At 30.9% G+C, this 21681-nt stretch overlaps 1 protein-coding gene across 1 annotated transcript in view; it reads left to right on the forward strand.

Annotated features, from left to right (window-relative positions):
* The window catches only part of LOC125071826, a 52160-nt gene that overhangs the window by 4593 nt on the left and 25886 nt on the right, over window positions 1-21681 (forward strand). Inside the window, exons 2-3 of the mRNA XM_047682223.1 lie at window positions 10715-10758; window positions 20828-20908. Coding sequence (XP_047538179.1) covers window positions 20842-20908 — 67 coding nt within the window. The 5' untranslated portion in view covers window positions 10715-10758; window positions 20828-20841. The remainder of the gene's footprint in view (window positions 1-10714; window positions 10759-20827; window positions 20909-21681) is intronic.

Here is a 21681-nt window from a genome sequence, read left to right on the forward strand (position 1 = left end):
ATAGTGTTTTAAGAACAAGGCTATAATTATTATCGATGTTATTCTGATAAAACTTTCTCAACGTATTACGGGTAATTTTCGACTTTCGACTGTTAGTTGTCAACTGTCCTGTATCTCTCGAATGACTCATAAGCGACGGACCCATGCACGTATCACGTTTTAGTGATCTTAACGTTGCTTGTGATCATTCCGCGACCTGGACAAATTGTAAAATCAAGATAGATGTGTTATTAGATACAACTGTATATTGTACGTGCAATGATTCAACGCTTAATTTGATTTGTATATTGGCCTACAGCCGAGATGGCCCAGTGGTTAGAACGCGTGCATCTTAACCGATGATTTCGGGTTCAAACCCAGGCAGGCACCACTGAAATTTCATGTGCTTAATTTGTGTTTATAATTCATCTCGTGCTCGGCGGTGAAGGAAAACATCGTGAGGAAACCTGCATGTGTCTAATTTCAACGAAATTCAGCCACATGTGTATTCCGCCAACCCGCATTGGAGCAGCGTGGTGGAATATGCTCCAAACCTTCTCCTCAAAGGGAGAGGAGGCCTTTATCCCAGCAGTGGGACATTTACGGGCTGCTTATTGGCCTACATGTGTAAAATGATATGAACATTAAGGAAAACATTTAGATTTAAGTTGTAATTTGTTTAAGAAATAAGTTGTAACTTTCAAAAGAATGTTATTAATGTACGTGTATATTATTAAACTTACCTCTTTACCTTTTTTTCATTTTTATCATTATTGCTACACATATGTTAAAATAATTTGTTAATGAACTTGTTTTACGAAGGCATTTATACCTGTTATCTTTATTGGAAGTTGTATCTTTTCCCGCTGTTAAGCTATAGATGAATGCAAGGTTATGTCTGAGCTAGGCTTAAAAAGAGAGACTTACGGAATTGTGACGGTTGTGGGTCGAGCTGGCACTGCGGCAGAGAGGGCACTGGGTCGAGGGAAAGTAGTGGGGACGCGTACGGTGCATACCACAATTACATCCGCGCATTATGTTGTTCGGATTAAGGCCGCTCTCCAATAACACGGTGCATACTGAGATTTGTATTGATTGCTACCGAAAGAATCGAACGAATCAATTTACACTAGCTGTTCGGAGCTTCATGTATGATAATTACAGATACGTCGCTCGTTTATACGTTGGCATTGTAGCTTTATTCTAAGCTATACACCATACCGTGTATGTTAGATATTAATTTCAAAAGGTTGTCATAATGCAATAACTGGAGTGCTTTATAAATTGTCGATGAATTTGTAATGGTTAACATTATTATATCTAAATAGAGTAAGTATTTGATTAAATTTAAATTACGTTACAATCATTTCTCATTTAAATTCAAGCATCGTGTTACATTGAATATAAATTTTAACCTAAATGTAAATTTGATTTTGTCATGAATTCACTATGAGTTTATCATTTAAGTAACCACTACATAGGAACACTAACACACACCTTAATAGACGTACATTTGTAAGCATTTGGGAATATAAATCCTCACATAGGTATTATTTTGGTCTATAAACATTCCAATGTTAAAAAAAATATTACCATATTTAAATACAACAGGAAAGATCTTGTAAGATTTATTAGGAGTAAATAATAACGAGTAAACATCATTGTGAAATGTTAAATATTCGTGTCGAACAATAATATTGGAATGCTCACAATGGTCTTACACGATGTAGACCGCTCTCACCTGAAAGGCCTAAGCAATCATAGGTTTAGAATAATAGACTCACTCACAGTTGTAAGCGCACTTTCCAGAAGAAATAACAGGTTGTAGGAACCTATGTGACTGCGTTTGTGTTTGGTTACACTTAACAATTGCTGCGTCGCGGTCGCTTTATTTTAATAAATTGGTTTATCAATTTTCAATAATGAAATTCTACCTTTATGTATATTATGAGCTCATATCATATCATATCATCCCCATCAAGCTACACATCATTGCATGTTAAGTGATAACTATTGAACATAAATTGTTAAAGTGATAGTAACTCTTTGTTAATCTGACTCTGTTAAACATGTATAGAATAGTTTTAAGTAAGTAAGGAATTAGTGGAACTAAATTTCTTTGATTACTTTTATATATGTTTATGTTTTCCAAATCCATTGTCCGGCAACCGGTAAATGATATTATTTATATATTTAACTTTTTAACCAAACTTAGAATCAAGTTGTAAAGCTATTTATAAACGCGCTAAACGTATAATATCTTTAAAAAACATATTTTAAAATATTCTTCTATTTTTAGTACAATATTGATAATGATCATTAAATTCGAACGTTCATGAATAATAGCACGATCGACGATTTTAGTACGATCCGAATTAGTCACTAAAATTTTTGGTCATTTTTTTTAAATTAATTTTTATATACACACATTGTGTATCGATGAGTTTCTAAATAAGTACTATATACAACGTCCAGTCAGAGAATCAAACAGGTATTTATAAGTATACCCAGCATTCTAAGTAAGGAAGTGTGACGCTACGGTTGCATAGCAGGCAGTGACGCGTAGCAAAGCCTGAGAATGGTGTCTATAGATCTTGAGACTATATATAATAATATAGTCTCTATATTCAAGGCTCTAAGGTAGAAGAAGTATGTATAAGCTGCGGCTTCCGCTCTCAAGTTCTGACCAACTCGTTGCTAGAGCATGACCAAGTTGACCGGCCTCCTACAATTACTATGTAGGAAATCTTTAAATCATACAGTGCAAAATTGTAATCAATAGTTTACGTGTTCCTTCCATTTATGAACGTTACCTTACGTATTGTATAATCAAGTATTATTAAAAATACATTATGATCTAATTACTGTCCTCTATTTTAAAATTTCCAAAACAACGTTTAGCATTAACATATTTTTTTTACTTGTTCTTTTTTTTTCTCCTTCGAGTATGAGTATTCTACGATGTAAGTATTTATAAATAGATAAATTGTCTACATTATTCTACAATAATAAAAACTCAACGTTGCAGTGTGACGTGTTTTATAAAGCGATAGAAATACAAGATATACGAGCGAACATAACTCGTCCATCTTCAAATACTTTCTCACTCATTGAACATAGAAATAGTAATGTATTTTTTCTTTCATATCAACATTTCTTCCTTGTAATGGGACACTGCGGTCTCGATACGCCGCACTCGCTTTTTACCGCAATATAAGCATTGGATTCTTATAATTTAAGCTAACCTGTGTGAGAAATTAATACCGATTCGAAAAAAAAGTATATAAAAATATTCTTGGTTTTGTGCCTTCACTACAAGTATTAGTTCGCTTCTATTCAATTTCTTACTTATATCTTAAATCGTAAAAAATAATAACAAAATAGATATATTTTTTTCGAAAGTAATTTATTAATGAAATCTATCATATTGGGAATGTTAAGATGATATATGATAATCATTAGTATTCTCAACTTTAACTGTTTTATGAAATGAAAATCGTTACTTTCACTCTAATGACTTATGTTTAATTACAGATATTTTTTTCATTATAAATTAACTTACTAATATGTATAGTAATATATCTTTAAATAAGTAGTAAAAGATGTAACAGATCAGTATCTCTATTTCCTTTGTTTGTGAACCGATATTCTTCCTTTTTATATGGTAACAATTGACGAGCACTAGTGTTTTTAATAAAGAAAATGGAAATAAGCTTGAAATTGCTTGACAAGCTTGCTATGTCGTATTTCGACCATTGAACAAACACTAGTATATAGATTTAATAGTAAAGTCATAGCCAAGTGAGTTTATTAATGATTTTAATATAAACATAAAACTTTAAAGTTACTTCATTGATATATTGAAAGGGACGATCATTAATACATAGTTTTATGACAAGGTGCGAGTGGCGACGTGAGCGGGATGCTAGTTATGTAATGGCTGAGGTCAGCGACCCCAGGATGTTCCCGCTCCTGATAGATACGATCGAGTTGTTAGTAATAAGCCTTATTGACTGTAATAAGCTATTATAAAAATTGAATCTCATCCGACATTTATAATAGAAGTAAATAAATAGGATATGCTCATTATTCTACGAGCCCAACTAAATGCGAATTCCAACTGACGTTATAACTAGCTAAATTTGAAACTGATTTATTTTATTGGTTGTGAGCTTTTTATGAGCTTGTTTAAGTATTAATGCATAAACAATGATTGTTGAAAATTATTTTTATTAACGAAATTTATTTCTTCGACAGTTTAGTTCGTTTTTATGAAACATAAACTAGGAACGGAATGATATAAATATTTCTAGATTATTAACAAAAGTGCCACTTGACCAAAATAAATCATTAATAAGACAAGACAAGTAATTATCGTTTTGACATCCGGAAACATCGATTGGAAGAAAAATCCTGAGTCATGTACTCCAAGCCACGTCTTGTAGTTTTTTTTATTGTACAAGGTACATTAGCCTTTAGCTTAGAACATTTAGTCATCATTTTCCAAAAAAGTTATGTATGATACCATGGATAGACATTTATTAATGGGTTAAGTGCTTACTGACTTTCATCTTTTTGGATTACGTGTCGCATAAAGTTGATTGTAAATAATCTTGATAAGACATTTACTATACGGCTAGAAAACTTAATATAAATTTAATTTGACATTAATTTTGATAGATTGCATCGTTAATCATGCATATTACTTTACAATATAACCGTGCAGTTTTATATTTTAGTGACATGTATTTTAGTAATTACAGTATTTATGTCATTGTTATAAAAAAGTGTATGCATCAATCTTATAATGAGTATAATACTTGTACTTCAATATAAAAGACATCAACGCGTTTCAAGAATACTTTATCGTTTATGCTATCGAATTATGTGTCAGGTTAAATAATCTTATAATTAATTTTGTTTTATTTATTTTTTTCAAATAATATAATTTAATTTGTTTTATAATGTTATTAAGTAATACAACCAGTTATGTTGGGAGGTATGAAATCATTAAATTACAATGGTCGTGAAATAGGCAGAAGATTGAAATTTAATCGTTTTTATTTTTTATATGGACAGTCAACTTATTTGTAATTACAGGCGTTAAATCGACAATAGCGTGTTGGAGCGTCGTCGCCTCGCAAAAAGAATTCTAACGGGTCTTCTACATTGAAAGATTTATGTGGTTTCATGCTATCACCAACAATTAGCACATGTTGATAATGAGCTATTTGTATAAAATATCGTTATATTGGTTAAAGAGTAAATCGCTAATATTTATTTAAGTCAGAAAACAGGTTGATCACGGTAATGTATATCCGAAATGGACTATAATCCCCAAATTAATTGAAATCGTTGATTGAAAAAGTATTTATCGATAAATTAAAACAGTAATTTAGGATATTTTATTTTATTTGCGATATAAGAAATAAAAAAAATGGGAATGAGAACAACGATTTCGGCGATCGAAGATTCGAGTAAAGTGCAATTTAATTTTGAGATGAAATTGTATGATTTACTTTTTTCAAAACTGGTTGTGAATGTTAACTGAATTATTGACTATTATTTTAGACCATTCATTTAATTATTTTTATTTTTGCTTTCAAATATTTAAATATTGTACAAAAATTGTTATGGACATTTAGTGTTGTATAATTAACGCTAATAAACGTCATACAGAAATAGAAAATAATGTTGATGACTTCGGTCACGCCGGCCATTCTTAACGGGGAATTATAGTGGCCAAATTCTAAACTTCGGCCTGCTAATAAATTCTCAGTAGTGACTAACATTGACGGAAAAACTCTTACGGGTACAATTTTTTTTAGTTAGATCTGAGTCTGTACCTACTACCTCAAAGTCAGTAGTTTTCTAAATCAGCCACTAGCCCAACGAGGCAGTCAGAGAAAATAAAATAAACTATAGTTTAGACATGAATGTACTTCAATAATGATGTTATATTCCTAATAAGGATGAATAAAGAAAAAGCTATAAAAGATATGTTAATTATGATCGTAAGTTCTGTCTAATTGTGCGATAATTACTCGCATCTGCCAGGTAACGCTTATTACCTTTATTCCCATAGCTTAACATTAACAAATGCATTAGCGTATACAGTTTTTCATAATATAAGCGCGGGAACGACTCACAGTCGATTCATGATTAGTTGTTTTTTTATTGTCATGTAGCTAATAATTGTTTGAAAAAAAAAGTCGTGTCAAGATCATTAATTCTAAGTTTAATTCTTACTTGTCGTTGTCAGAGGGTGAATATTTATGTGTTTATTCATGGTGTCATATATTGAATGGTCTTGTTGATTAGATACGTAAAAGGAACGATTGTTTTATATATATATTTGTTAATTTTAATTAAAATGAAATAACATCTTAAATTTCAATATCAGCAGAAACTGGTACGATTCCTGTCTTATGTTTTAATCAAAGGTTTGAGATCGTACTCGTAGCATAAGTAGTGCACGTAAAAAATCGTATTTGAATTCATGTATGAGGGTAATAAAACACAAGCCTTCTAGGTAAAGTTGATATGTAATCGACGTAACAAAAACAGGTTCACTTTGATTCAACTTATAGTAACACAGCTGGATGTTGTCAGTGTTTGTTATATGTTTTAAAACTTCATTTATTATCCTTCAGATGATCATTTAATTTTATATAATCATATATTATTTATACATATAAACTTTAATTTCCCATTTCATTATATTCTCTTTTTTTATGGAAAATATCTATTGTCGCGCCTCGGGGGAAGACCGTCTCGTACGCCGTGGCGGAACGCGACATGACGTATTCATATACCGCCACGTCATTTTCTACGTCCGTCACCGTTCCGTTTCTCCCTTGCATGACACGTATTCTATGTTTCGTTGCTATGTTATTATTATAATAATAAGAAAAATATACTATATTATTACATATTTATTAATTCGTTTTTTTTTTTTTTAATTATAATTATTTTGATGTTTATATCCCCGTGACGGTCGAATTATGTAAAGAGAACTATAGTTACCTACTTCAAGTTTGTAGAGTTTATAGTTAAAGACTTTATGACGTGCTAATGGCTAAGTCGTATTTATTTTAAAAATTTACGAGCATACAAACGCGATAGTTAGAATCGTCTATATTAAAAAAATTTACTAGTTGGTCAACTGAGTCGCGCTCAGCGCTGCACTGTTAAACTCTAACAAATTATCTGCCAGGCTGATATATGTTAATCTTGTTGTGTCCTGTATATTTTGTCTACTGTTTGGACCTAACCTAATAATATTGATTGAGTAGTCTTAAAACTGTCATATAATAAGAATCAACGAATTTGAGCAATAAAAATGTTTTTGATAGCAAATATCTAATTATATAATCATTGAAAATAGAAGCACTTATTGCTTATTATAAAATTGAATTAAATTTTTACAACGAAATTCGTGAAGTCCGATACAATTTAAGGAATGTTAATTATTTAGTAAACTTTGACTTTTATCAACTATTATATTTTTAGTTTCTATAGAATTATTTAACATCGATGAAGTGTTGATGGGATTGAGAAAGACATTACAATAACAGTTTTCTTTTTTTAGAAAAACGCCGTGACACTTACAATATTGTTCGAGTCACGACATAATGATGTCAATGCTCTTTGAAATGATGAGATATTTCAATCTTATGATTGGAATTATCTGCAAAAGTAATTGATTGATTGTATATATATCTTATTTAATATATCTTAATTCATCACTGTCTTTGACTTTTATCATTTGTTTATCAGTTCAAATTTCATATATATTAAGATACTATTTGCAACAGTGATTAGCATTACTTTTTTGGCTCCTTGAAAAGGATTGTAATAATTTATTTATTGAGTTATTTGATATTAATCGATCTCGATAAATATTGTTCAGCCATGACAATATACAACGAATGGCTGTTTTAACCAAATATAATTAATATGTAAAAATAACATTCGCAATGATTTTGTATTAATCGGTGGTAAAAGGCTTCTAATGTTTGTGATGAAATGTAAACGAGAAAACACTGTGTTCCGCTTGGTTTTTCCTCGGCGTGGGTATTATTCTAATTCCAAATGCTTTTAAAACGGTTCGCATTCGCCTGTGGTTTCGATAATTTTGGCCCTGCTCCGTTATTTCCTGAGTAGGCGAAGCTTATCATCCAATTTGCTTCGTGTAGGCGTCAGTTACGCATCATTAGGTGAAACTATAGGATTTTAGGTCAATTTAGTTTATAAAGTTTTCCTCTAAACTGTATAATATTTTTACTGATTCTATTGCTTTTTTCAGTTTTCAAATAATAATGTGGGTCACACTATTTAGGTGAACTTGCTTTACGAGTATTTAACTGATGTAAGCTACTCCGCGTCTGTGGGCCTATTTGATTGTAAAATTTCCTATTTACTCAGTTCGTTTGCTCTGTGTGCACTCAGAAAGGTTAATAACCTAGTTTTCCTTTCTCATGTATTGTTTGTCTTCCATTCAAGAATTAGCTCTCTTTATAGAGGCTTTGCATAATATCGTGCGAGTTATTAAAATACATTTAAAAAAGTAGTCTTAGTAATGACAAACGGATATTTACAGTTAGATATTGTTTGTTTTATTTAAAAATTCAGGTAAATAACATAAATTTAGGAGTTCTTAAATTTACGAATGAAGATTCGTTATATTTCGTAACTATCTAAGGCTTAGAGTCTGTATAGGCTAGATTAGTCTGGAGAGTCGCGGGAGTCGTCGGAAGAGCGGAATGTGCTCGCAAGGTCATTGCGCCCTGCGCGGTCATGCACGTACCCCTCCCGACCGCATCCCCCCTCCACACCCCCCGCACCACCACATTGTCTAGCGCGATCAGCTGCGGGATAAAAGCGAACGAGCGAAAAGCCGATAGGAAATGTTTCAATGCAAAAACCTTTTTATTTTTCTCCATCACGACCGCCGCCGGTGATTATGTTCCTGCCTCTAATCTCATTTTCTAAACCATGAAACAAAACGACCGAACCCCTTGATTTATTTACAATACTTGCTCTAACAAGCTTTTAAGTCGAGCCTTATGCGTCGAGCGCACTTTATGTTCAGCGCCATTAACCACTAAAGATTAATAGTCGGACATCGTGCTCCAGTAATATAGTGTGGAGGCACTTTCACACTTGACCGTAGAAATTCCCTTAAAAAAATAAAATTATAATGAACCGTTTTCGGCCACCATAAAAACCACAATCTTACCGTATTTATAGTGTAATAAAGATTTCGAACGGTTAGCATATAATTATTTTATACTTTATCGTCGCTCTATAAACAAGGCGCGGTTTACCAATTCATTAATACCGTTATTATTTACAAATGCAACCAATAAGTCTTTTCTTGAGCAAACAAATTTCAACGTGTAACTGTGCATATGTAATTTAATGGTTCTTCTGCTACTCGTCGTTAAAGAGATTTTATACAAATGGTGGTATTTAAATGATGTATCGCTGCAGGAGATAGAAATTTTGGTTGATCAATTAATAGTGTGTTAGGCGATCGGTATGCAGCGTGCCGTGGCAAAGAGACGCAGGCCGGACTGCGATGTCGAGTCATTATTTGCTCGAACAACTCGGCGCCACAGCAACGTCGCAAATAAATATCTTGAGCGTTCTCTCGTCGCTCAGGTATATACGAGTACGAGTACGTGCGTAGGAGATTTGGTCGTCTATTGGACAGTTTGATTTTAAGGTCACAAATTGTTGCATGTACATAAGAAAACTGTTATAAAACTAAAATTACCGAGTGAGTACAGTTATGACTATTAAATAATTCGAGTAGCAGTTTATTGTTTCACAAAATAATTTATATTATAAAAAAGATATCATGTTTTTACACTCGTTGAAAATTTTAAGTTTGTTCGTTTTTCTTAAAAATAAAATGATATATATTTTCAATTTTGTTTAAACATACAAACGCCCATAACACATCCTACGCACATGGGACAAATTCGTTATTTGTATGCGAAATCGAACTGCCTTATATTAGAGCAGTGGAAAGTAGAACTTTATTGACTTTTGCGGCGAAAAGTAAACACGCTCTACTTTTAATTCGTATTTGTTTCGACGGGTTACGATTGCTGGAGGTTTATTATTTCAGGTGACTGAATACCTGTGATAAGAGAAAGTATTTATACTGACAAACTTAACAGTTCGTTAGCGTTAAGCATTGATATTGCTTAATAAAAAAAGTTGGTTTATTTACATCGTTATTTCACATACCACGATTCGTTTACATCGTTATTTCACAAACTACGATTCGTTTACGTCTAATTTTATAAATACCAAGTCATTCGTCATAATTTTGTACGGGGTATGTTTGATTTAGGCTAATTTATAGAATATAATCTTATTTTAAATTTTTAGTACAACTTTAGAGTATTCAAATAATTTAGTTCAGGTTTGTTCTAAGTTCTAAGATTTTTTTTACGTGATTGTTATTTAAGAATTTTCTCGGACAGTGTGGATATAATGATCTATGTCAAAGTAAATATAATACATTAAATAACAGCCTTAATTCGTCTAATGGCTGTAAGCCGTCGTTATTTTGTACATCCTACTCCCAAAACAAACATTAAAAAAAAACCAACAAGACCTGTTTTTGATAATATAATTAATCTTGAGTCATGTCATTAGAACAAAAGTTGTTAATTTAACAAAAATAATATGTAGTTAATAATTCATTTCTTTGTTACAGATACTGCCTGTAGAACATTATAGATATTTGAACACACATTTCTGGTAAGTTGAACATTTCCTATTACTGCTCGTACATCTACGAACCATCGTTCGGTATTTTTTATTTGTTATAATCAGGCAGACTAGCACATAGCCCATGTGTGCCTGTTATTACATTGGCTCACTCGCTCTCTAAACCGAAACACAATGATACCAAGTATTTCTGTTTAGTGGTAGAAAATATGATGAGCAGTTGGTACCTACCAAGATAATCTGCACAAAGCCTAACATGTTTGACATAAATAATAAGATATAAAAAAACTTTTTAATGTGACCTAAGCCTAAAAAGTAAATTATTAACCTTCGACCCTAATGACCTTTAAAAAGCATAATATTCTGTGCGTGCCTGTAAGTTGCCTTGGGACAAAGTTGAACTTTGCCCCTTTTTCTCTTTTAACGAGTCTAGACCGCGCTTCTTATTTTATGGCCAAGTAACATCGGCTTATTGAGACGGTATGAGATGAGGGTACGAACTTTTATTAGTTGAACCTAAAGCCTTATTTGTAATTTATCAAGGATTTGTATTTTAATATATGATGTATACCTGTGATATGATACTCTGATTTTATCAGTAACAGTGTGCGCGTTGTAACAAAAAAGTGAAGGAATAAACATATGTATTTGTACATAGTATAATTACTTATTATACGATAAGTAGAAAAATGATTTGAAAAGTCTTTTAATTTAAAATAAGAACGATGCCCATTTGTTATGATATAATAAGATATCATTAATTTATTTTAATTGTAAATTATTATACAAATAAATATCCTAAAACAAATAGTTTCACACGTATTAACGTCGTCCATCATTCACCTGCTCTCATTCCATGTACCTTTTTACTGTTTACTCATTTGTTCCGTTTACATCTAGTTATGCTTTTATGAGTTATCATCTATAATTGTGCAATATATCTTACCGTCTAAGGTATTTTGTCATAGCACAATGACCCATGTGTAAAAAATATACAATATATAAAAAAAAAACTATGATATATGCATACCTAGAACTATGTACAGTTAAATTTTTATATTATTCGGATAATAAGTATATTAAGCGTGACTTACGTCGAAACATATTAAGAAGATTTTCTTTTTATAATTTAAATTGAGTATCTAAGTGTATTGGATGTGGTGGGCGTCACCCACGTGGGGGGCTAAAGGCATCACGTGATTAATTGATATTGAATTTGCACTTATAGTCCATGGTTGTGATTGATAAATGAATCGCAATCGTAATTACAAGTGAAAGTTATAGACAGCGGACGCAGTCTCATAATCGAATTTCTTAGCAATGATAACGCCCGAAGGAAAACTACATAAAATATCACTTTATAATTTTATTTTTTATTTTTCGTCGCAATTAACTACTCTGTAAATACTAAAAGTTTTTATTAACTTTCACTTTTAGATGCCATTGGAATAAAAGTAAATAAAAGTAATGGTGTAGTATTAAAAAAAACTTGTAATATTTTTTTCTACAAAATAATACGTTCTCGGCAATTTTGTTATGTATCTGTAATAATTGAATTAATAATACTTATTTATAATTATGCAATCCTAATAAGTTTCACATAAAATAATACCAACCAAAGAATAAAAAAAAAGAAAATCGGTTGAAAATAAATCAGAGGAGAAAAAATTCGGAACTGATTTGTCTTTGCCTTTTTGTATGTGGATTAAAAAATGAGCATTTATTTTAAATATTATAAATAAATTAATTCATGAAATTATTATTTCGGAAATAAAAATATTTATTTGAATCTAATGATTGTATTCGTAAGATATCATATCCGTTAACACAATTTTGTGTTATCTATGAATACGCACTATTTTCTGTAAAACTAAATCGTTCGTTAGTGCGTCTATCATATACCTAACCTCAGGCGATCGTGACCTATCACAATATAGTAGTTTGTAATCATATATTTGAGTAGACATCTCTATTGCCATATTTCTGTCTTTGATACGCATGTAAGTGCAGTAGTAAAAGGGAATAAGAAGTACTAATATTGTTGTTTTGAAAGAGCCTGCAGCTTAAGGTGATAGCGAATGGCTTAAAAATCGTCGGGTTATACGTAAATATTATTATTATTATTTTATTTTAAATATGCAAACAATATGTTTTCAACGTTGGTAGATTTTTGACAATCAATAAGCAAGTGTATACACTTCTATATTGAATAAAGATTTTTGACTTTGACTTTGTTTTTAACTTTGCTTTTGATCTAATGGAATAAATGTTAATGAGTAATAAGTTATTTATGTTATATAATTAATATATGTACTTAGACATGTTAATGAGTTACATATTATTAGTATATAACGAAAATATTTTGTGAATAGGATCAATACATCAATATTTATTGAACTATAAGTGACACTATATTTGAGTTGATTTTTATAATACTGAAGTATCGCACCCTGTAATTTTTCTTGTAAAATCTGTATAAAAATATTTACCAAAACGCAACGAAAAACTTGATTGTATGTCACCGTAAAACTTTACGAGTATGTCAGCAGAGTCACTAGAAGACGACGAGAACGCCAATATCATCACCATCTCATAACATAAAAAATCGAGCCCATGGGTTGTGACGTAAAATTATATTCTACTATATTTTATTCATTAAACATTCCCGAGCTAAGGCTATTGGCGGAGAATGCCAGTTATAACATAAATGAAATACACGAATGACTTAATGGCACCGATTCCGTTGTACACAATCTCTAAGGTGAATTAATTTGACAGGACTTAATATATCGCCATCTCCTTTTCATGTGTGGGTTTAAAAACTACAGAGAATCATTTGTCATTTTCATTTCTCGACATATTTAGAGGTATTTTTAGTTTTTTCTACCTCACTAGCAGAGAAGGCCTGTTCTTAATTATTCAGTCAGGATACTTAATTGATTGGGAAATGTTTTGGACTATTTTAATGTTTTTTACGTGAATTTTTACGTGTCCATGAAATAAAAATTATTTTTTTTAAAGTAAAGAAGTGATCTTCTTTAAATTGTCTTTACGATGGTATGCCAACTATCTCGATTCTTTGAACTGACTGACAGGTTAATAATATAAATAGTTGTCGAAATTTGGCGAAAAAATTGTTTCGATCGTAAAGCACTCTGATGTTTCGCATCACGAGTCGTACAATATTCAAAAAATAAGATAAAAATATATTCGTATGTAAATTTAGAACTGTTTTAATTTATACTTTTAGCAGAACTAACCCATTTATAAATGTCACAGCTATCACTGCGTACACTCGGCCACGTGTTAAGTGCTGACAGCAACACGACAAAGCCTCTGCATTCCAAGGCGAGACCTAAGATAAACACGCGAGCTCACTGCATAAAACAAATAAGTCGTCTGGACCATACAATGCAAAGCGCTGTCTAAATAAATGACTCTGCTCGGACACACTGCGTTATTCTGCATGTTACATGTTTATGCAACTCCTGAATAAACTGCATAGACGCCCTTATTTTTATGTTAATATACATTTAGATACCCATCTTTAAGAACAATGCCCCTATTTAAAACATAGTATGCTTGTTAAGCATTAATTATTAATTCTAATTTAATAATCTATTCATTGTCAATTATTATACATATAACAGAAACAATTAACGTTTTTCATATGAAATAGAAAAAGACATTCATTTTTCAACTCTCACTATGCTGTTTTTTCCAATGAATAACAAGATAAAATAATTGAAAAAAATAATATAAAACTCTTTTTATTGAGAAAGGAAGGAAGTAATCATAAACCTTAATCAATACGAAACAGGTATCTATATGTAATTAAAATTTAACGCGCATGATACTATGAGAATATTCGATGAACTTCGTAACGATGAAAACTGGATAACGTACTCAGTTAAATTACTAAGAATAACAAATATTTTGTGAAATACAATTATATTTATAAATATTTACTTTTAAATATGGATAGTGAAAGTTATACGTCGAGGTGTGAATTGTCAGTCTCTGGATATTTCGTGAAAATCATTATTAAATATTTCACAAAGAAACGTCCCAGTTCTAAGAGAATTGGGTCAAACAACAACCTGTCTCACACATTGTCTAGATAACGTCGTACCGTTACCGACCGTTCTATCCATTGTATCTCATAGTAGACGCTACACTTGATTGTGAGACGAATTGACAGATCTCGTCTCGTCTCGTCTTTAGGGACCGGGAAGGAGATAGGGAGCTGAATCTTGACTATATAAATATTAGAACATCATATAACTAACGTTCATTTTATATGTAATAAATATGAAACACATTTTTTACAGTTAAAATAATAAAATAAAAAAATAAAATTTTAGATTTTTACCCTTTTAAGACATAAATGAATGATTACTTAATCGGCACGACTCTAAGTCTATTTTATTTCAAAATTATCTTTATAATAAGTTTATCTGATTGCGCTTTGACCGCGGTGGAGATCAAAGCCTCGAAATTACCTTATCATCCGTGTATGGAATCTCTATAAAAGCGAATGCCTTCTTTGTGTTAAAAACTTTCAATGGCTGACCGCATTAGAATATTCATTACAACTGTATTTGATTTTGTTTTTTAAATCACTTTCTAGTATGTATGTAAAATTGGCCATGTTCTCATGGAATGAGCGAATGTGATGCAAAACATTAGATTTTTACGGCTAATACTGATAAATGTAAATGCAAAAATGTGTGTTTGTATGTTTATTGAAAAGTACATCTTAGAATTGGACAAGTAATTTTTTTCACTTACATAAAATTTTATTTTGACACCTTAATTTGGTCACGTTGTATATAAAACTGTTAATATTTAATTTTTGAAAATGTACTACTTCAAAGAATGTTTCATTGATAATAACGCCTTTTTGAATTAAGATAGATAATCCCGATAATATTATGTCCGTGACCGCTACCGTTTGTTGTGCCACTGACCGCCACGCCGTCCGACACACGTCCATTGTTCGCATCTGCGGCCGACGGTCACGGTCAGTAATTGGGGAGTGATTTGAATGATTTGTCAATATACACGATTATAGGTTTCGTTTTATGTTTCTAATGAGAACATTACAGAACAGTTCCTTTTAAATTCTAGAGGCAAAGGTCAAAACCGTTCGTCTCAGTTTTACTTTTTTAGTTTGAACTTTTTGAAAAGATTGATTGAGCATTTGTCGAAGATAACAATTTTGATTTCGAAATTAGAGTTATTTGAGGAAGGAAATGTTCTATTGTAATCTGTAATTTTATTGTCTGTGCACATCTCGGCGAATAATGCGTAGGTGTGCAAATGGGAACATTTTAAAATACTGGCCGCTAATTTTGTATAGTCCGCATGAGAACAAGTGTCCATTGTGTTAGTACAAAGAAAAAAATCTACAAGCTAATTGTTTATTCAGTCTGAGTTTTCTTTCATTCCTTTACTCCACTTTAATAAATTAAAAACACTAAAATGTGTATATCATATTAAAATTTTCACATTCATAAAAAAGCCATGAAAATATTTTGATTTAATCCGTAGAGCAGGAAATACTTTTTTACGCATAAAAAGTTGTCAATGAAACGAAACGTAGGAAATAGTTGTTTGGTTGGAAATGTCTTTTTAAATAGCTTAAAAGTCGGATACACCGTTAAATTGGGCAATTTAAGAGCGCATCTACACGGTGGTTGCATACACGTCACGGTATTACTACGATCGTGTAGAGAATTGTGACATAACTGTTATACTAATTATGAGACGTTATACAAACTTCGTGAAGACCAAGGCCGTTGGATTTTATATCGTTTGATTTTAAACGTTTCATGATCCACAATTGGTAAGTTCTCTTCGTGCAATCCTGAACTACGATTGAATAGAATGTAACTGTTGCGATCATTATGTGACTTATGCGAGACACGTCACACTTGTTAATTGCGCTTTAGCATTACGACTGCGACACGCCCTGTTTCGTTTTCAACTTAACGGTTTACGGATCTGTTATAATAATTTATTTTGTAATATATTGTTCTTCTTTGTGTACGTTCTGCGTTAGTGAAAATAAATTCATATTTTTAAGGAAAATGAGACATAACTAATGTCTTAGTATAGCGGTATTGTATAGTGTTTTAATTCATGTTAAGTTTCACGAGATACTTACCACGAGTTAAGGTAGCTTATTTTGAAATTGTTTTTTTTTTTAATGTGAACAAAGCTTGTTTTGTAGATATCTGCATCTAATTCGATTAAGTTTAATATTCCTTTTTTAAATGATGACAAGCTCGTATGATAATAGATAATTTAGTCAGTCATATTGAAACTGCAACAATTTTGACACAGATTATATAAATCATCCATCAAATATCTTATCCATATTATCATTAAAATGGAAAATATTTCATAAGGCAATTCACTAAATCCTTTGTAATACGATACCATTATCCATATACTGAAATGTTTTTATAAATATGCTTTCATAAAAAATTAACAAGTTGATGTAAATTATTATGTTAGTTAATATGTGTAATAAAGTAAGCCTGTAAAGAAATGAAAATGTCAAACGCATTGTGAAAATAACGTTTAGTTTTTATCCACCAGATTCTCAAATGCGGCTTATTGTACATCTCATTACCAAACACATGATAAATTTTAACACAAAAACCGCACATGAAAATTGAGTGGCGCTTGCCTAGATTTGAAACTGCGATCTTAAATAATTATTCATAGGTTCCATACCACTGAGCGATCTCGTTTCTCATCTAACATTTTAAGCACTGAATCGATAAATGTAGTGATTGTGAGAGTATCTACTCCGAACGCGTGTAACAATTACAATAACATACATTTGAAATAATAGCGGTATTTGTATGTTTGCATTTTGATTCAAAAGACTTTCGACGTTCGAAACAATAGTAAAGCTTGAGTGTCGATTTGGATCAAAGGTTTCAATGAAAGGATATCTCGGCTAAGGTATTATGTTCTGTTTTAGTAAAGATGTAACTGTTTCTACGGCTTTCTCTGCGTCATTCCCACGTATTTTTACATACATGAACATTTATGTATGCTAGCATTCTTATATTGGCACACATATTTTCTTAACCATATTTGGCTTTCGTTAAAATTTATAAATTATCATTATATGTCAAGTGCCTTTGAATATTTTTTATAGTAATATTGGTTAAATTATTTACTTAAATCAGTCATTAATGAAATATTTCAAAAAACACTAATGTTCTGATTATATCTCAGTAAAAGAGCTTTTGAAACATTATTATTTACAAAGTCAAATGATTGTTCATGGAGGTACGTTTACAAGCAGTTTTAAATCGACATTTCATTAGAGTAACTAATTGTATTCGTAACTCAAGAATACATAAATGTCTTGACACAAGTTATAATTGTTATTAGATATTGATATTTACAAAAAAATCGTAGGAAATATTTTTAACTTTTCGACGGTAACAAAATAATGGGTTTTATTAACTTCAAAATTTTATTTTCGACGTTTTAAAACATTTAAATAAAATTTTATTAAACTTTTTTGTTTACTCTATATGTATATGTACTTATATTCATTTAACTATAATTAAAATACATCTACATATTTATTATTTTTTATTAATAATAAGATATACCAAAGTCACGGACAACAAGTCTGTAGAGATACAATGAAAATGAAAATGAACAGCATGTACGGAATAATAATTACGTTATTTGAGAATGTTTTCTCAACGTAAAATTAAAATTTTTTAATTGGTAAATGAAATATGAAACTAAATTAAGCAATTTTGTAGGACTATGTCCTGTTAATTTAATAGCCGACACATACCTGTTTGAATTGTTTGTTAATAAGTACGTGAAATTTGAGACGTGCAAGTGACTTCAAAATGTCATTACCGCAAAACCGTTGGATTGTTTGCGGTTCGTTAGAGTCAAGTTTACCGCATTTCGCAGCGTCTCTTCCGGTAAATTTCAAAACTCATGGTTCATAATAGTTTACGCTCTCCAGTTAGAAACAGGGATGGCATTATCCCATCTTAATGGTACTTATTTAGATTTGATTTAATTTTTATTTTGACATAATCGAGCTAACCATAGCTTATATATTTGAAGCATCCTGAATATAATTATTTCTCATTACATACAAACTAATCATTAAAAAAAATGGATAAATTATATTAGAGAATACGAACCCAGTATTCGTTAGTATATATTTTTGTTAGTTCGAACTTCGAGTTAATTAATACTTGAGAAAGAATACTTAAGTATACAAATTTGTATACTTCGCAGTTGAGTAGAGTCTGCATATCACACTCATTACTTAAAAAATACATTCTTCTGGCCGAATTTTGACCGTGTCAATTAGAAGACTTAGTCAATTTCATAGGAGATATGACACTCATGTGTTAGCAAATATCCTCTACGTTTTCAAACATTTTTATTTGACAGAATAACTTGATTGATCCAACCAGGGATTTAGACGTCGGAGCCTTATGGAGTTACTGAAATAAGGTGCCTGCATTAAAGTGACAAGCAGAAGCTGTGTCACCGTTTTTTTTTTTTTGTATTTGTTATTTATGAAATTATTCAATTTAATTATAATTGACTGTTAATCTATATAAAGTTCTAACATTTCCGCGCATCTATAAATATAACTCAATAAAACCTGTGCGATTCCTATATTGATAAAAATTGCTCTTATCGAAATAAACCGGACTGCGGAATAACTTTAAGATGCGGTCAATTGAGAAAGTGCTTTCAAGTAGCGGTAGTTTTACAAGCAATTACATCTTTTACGATGATGCATTAAGAGTATTCTTAATTACATCGATTGTTATGATAGTGAAACATTTCGATTAAAATATTGCCATCTCTATTTCGTCTATTGAATGTGTTAAATCAAGTAGAACATTACAAAAGCAATCGAAAGCTGTTCGATTCATTAAACATGCATAAGAATGATTTCAGCTGTTCTCGGTGTAAAGAATACAACAATTGCCTTACTTTCACGTTTACTGGTCATTCGACTGTTTATAAAAAAAAACCCAGTGAAAGCGATATTGCGATGCAAAAAATAAAATGAAAATTTGTGTCGCCGCTTTCCTTGCGGTTTGTATATCATGACCTTCATCTATATCGCGATTAACACTTCAGTTTACTTAAATAATAAAAATAAACAACATTAACTTTCTAATTACGACAATTAATCTTTGGGTTAATTTATGAAATAAAAATAAAGAGGATAAAATATTTTACGAATTGTCAAGTATCTGCTTTTAATAATGTTAGTTAAGTTTCATGTTAGTATGGAAATACGCGTCAACCTAAACGATTTCTTAGATAACTTTACCTGTACATATGAATAATAAACAGATAAAATAAACTTTATTTTTATTAGGGTAATAATGACAATAAAAAATAGATGTGTGGTGCTTACGTTAAACACAGCCACTATTTATATTTACGACGTACTAAAACAAACAAGGGTTTAATTATAGTATAAGGTGTATATTTAAAAATAGCTTTAAATGGTTTATTCTGTACGAATACATAGATGCATCCGCGCTTAGCCGGTTTTTAAATTTTATTTGTTTGTGACTAATAACATATAATCTATATTTATATATAATTCAAGGCTTATTGCTGACCGACTTTCGTTTTTATTTATTGTCTTCCTTACAATTGTATTTTTATAACATAATAGGCTTTGAACCACACGAGTATGTTCTATTCCAAGTAAGGACAAAAAAGTTGAAGACGCTGCTTCTTCAATATTCATTCGATAAAAAGAAAAGGATAAATATTGATTTTTTAAATACGATAATATATTTTTGTCGATATCGATAATGTCTTTATAAGTTACGCTTGAGTTATTTTTATCGAACTGGATTTAGTGTCATCCAAATAGATGAGCTCTGTTAGTTATTATATGTGATTTTTTTTAAAATCAATCACTGAGGATTCTATCACATTTTCTTTGACGAAACTTTCTTTTGAATTTTTAAGAATTTATGTGACCTCTAATTGATTATATAGAAAACTTTCTTCTAATAGTACTATTTTTAATTTCAAATCGTATCTTTTGTTACAGGTGCAGACATCATTATGAAGGGAAAAGTCTTGGGCTTGGCGCGGCTAGGCCTATTACTGCTACAGTCTTCGTTTGTTCTCAGTAAGTGTGAAAGGTTTATTCATAAGAATCCTCCGATTGTACTGTTCATTGAAACCGTGTATTGCCGTACCTTGATCCACGAATAGATTAATTAACAATTAAAATCATTACAGACAAAATAATCACTAGAACTAAAAAAGATACAAATATCTCTTTCATCGCCTTGCTAAGGTTTTTTTTTTCTTTATACATATGCAATGTATCTTTTATAGCCAAAGGCGACGCTGAATACTACGAACACTAAAAGTAAAACGAATTAATTCCCAATGATTAAACATTTAATCGTAACTAATTAATTCTTTAATTGTAATAGTAAAACGAAAAAGCAATAAGCAATATAATCAACTTCGTTTAATATTGTTTGAATTTAAGAAAATTTCTCTAAATAGAATTATTTCCTATAAATTCTTGGTACCGCTCTTTGCATTTTAAACAATGGTTGACATAACATGGACTAGTCACTTAACACACAATACACGGGAGAACAAACTGCAGGAGCTGTTTGCTAGCACTCCATTGTAAATACGCTTTGAGAATCCACTCTACTTGAAGTCGGTACTTACTTCAATTCCCAGGGTAATTTTCACAAATAGCGATATAGGAAATATTATTGTAAATTGTACACTGTGCGTGTTTTTGTAAAACCGGGTCAAAAATCATCATTCATTCATTTTCACCGGGTCATATTGTTGCGACATATCTTAAAAATAAATATTACAATTAGACAATTATAAAATATATTATGTTAGGGTCATTGTGTTTGAATTTTTGTT

Source organism: Vanessa atalanta, chromosome 2 (genome assembly GCF_905147765.1).
Source record: "Vanessa atalanta chromosome 2, ilVanAtal1.2, whole genome shotgun sequence".
Classification (NCBI taxonomy): Eukaryota; Metazoa; Arthropoda; class Insecta; order Lepidoptera; family Nymphalidae; genus Vanessa; species Vanessa atalanta.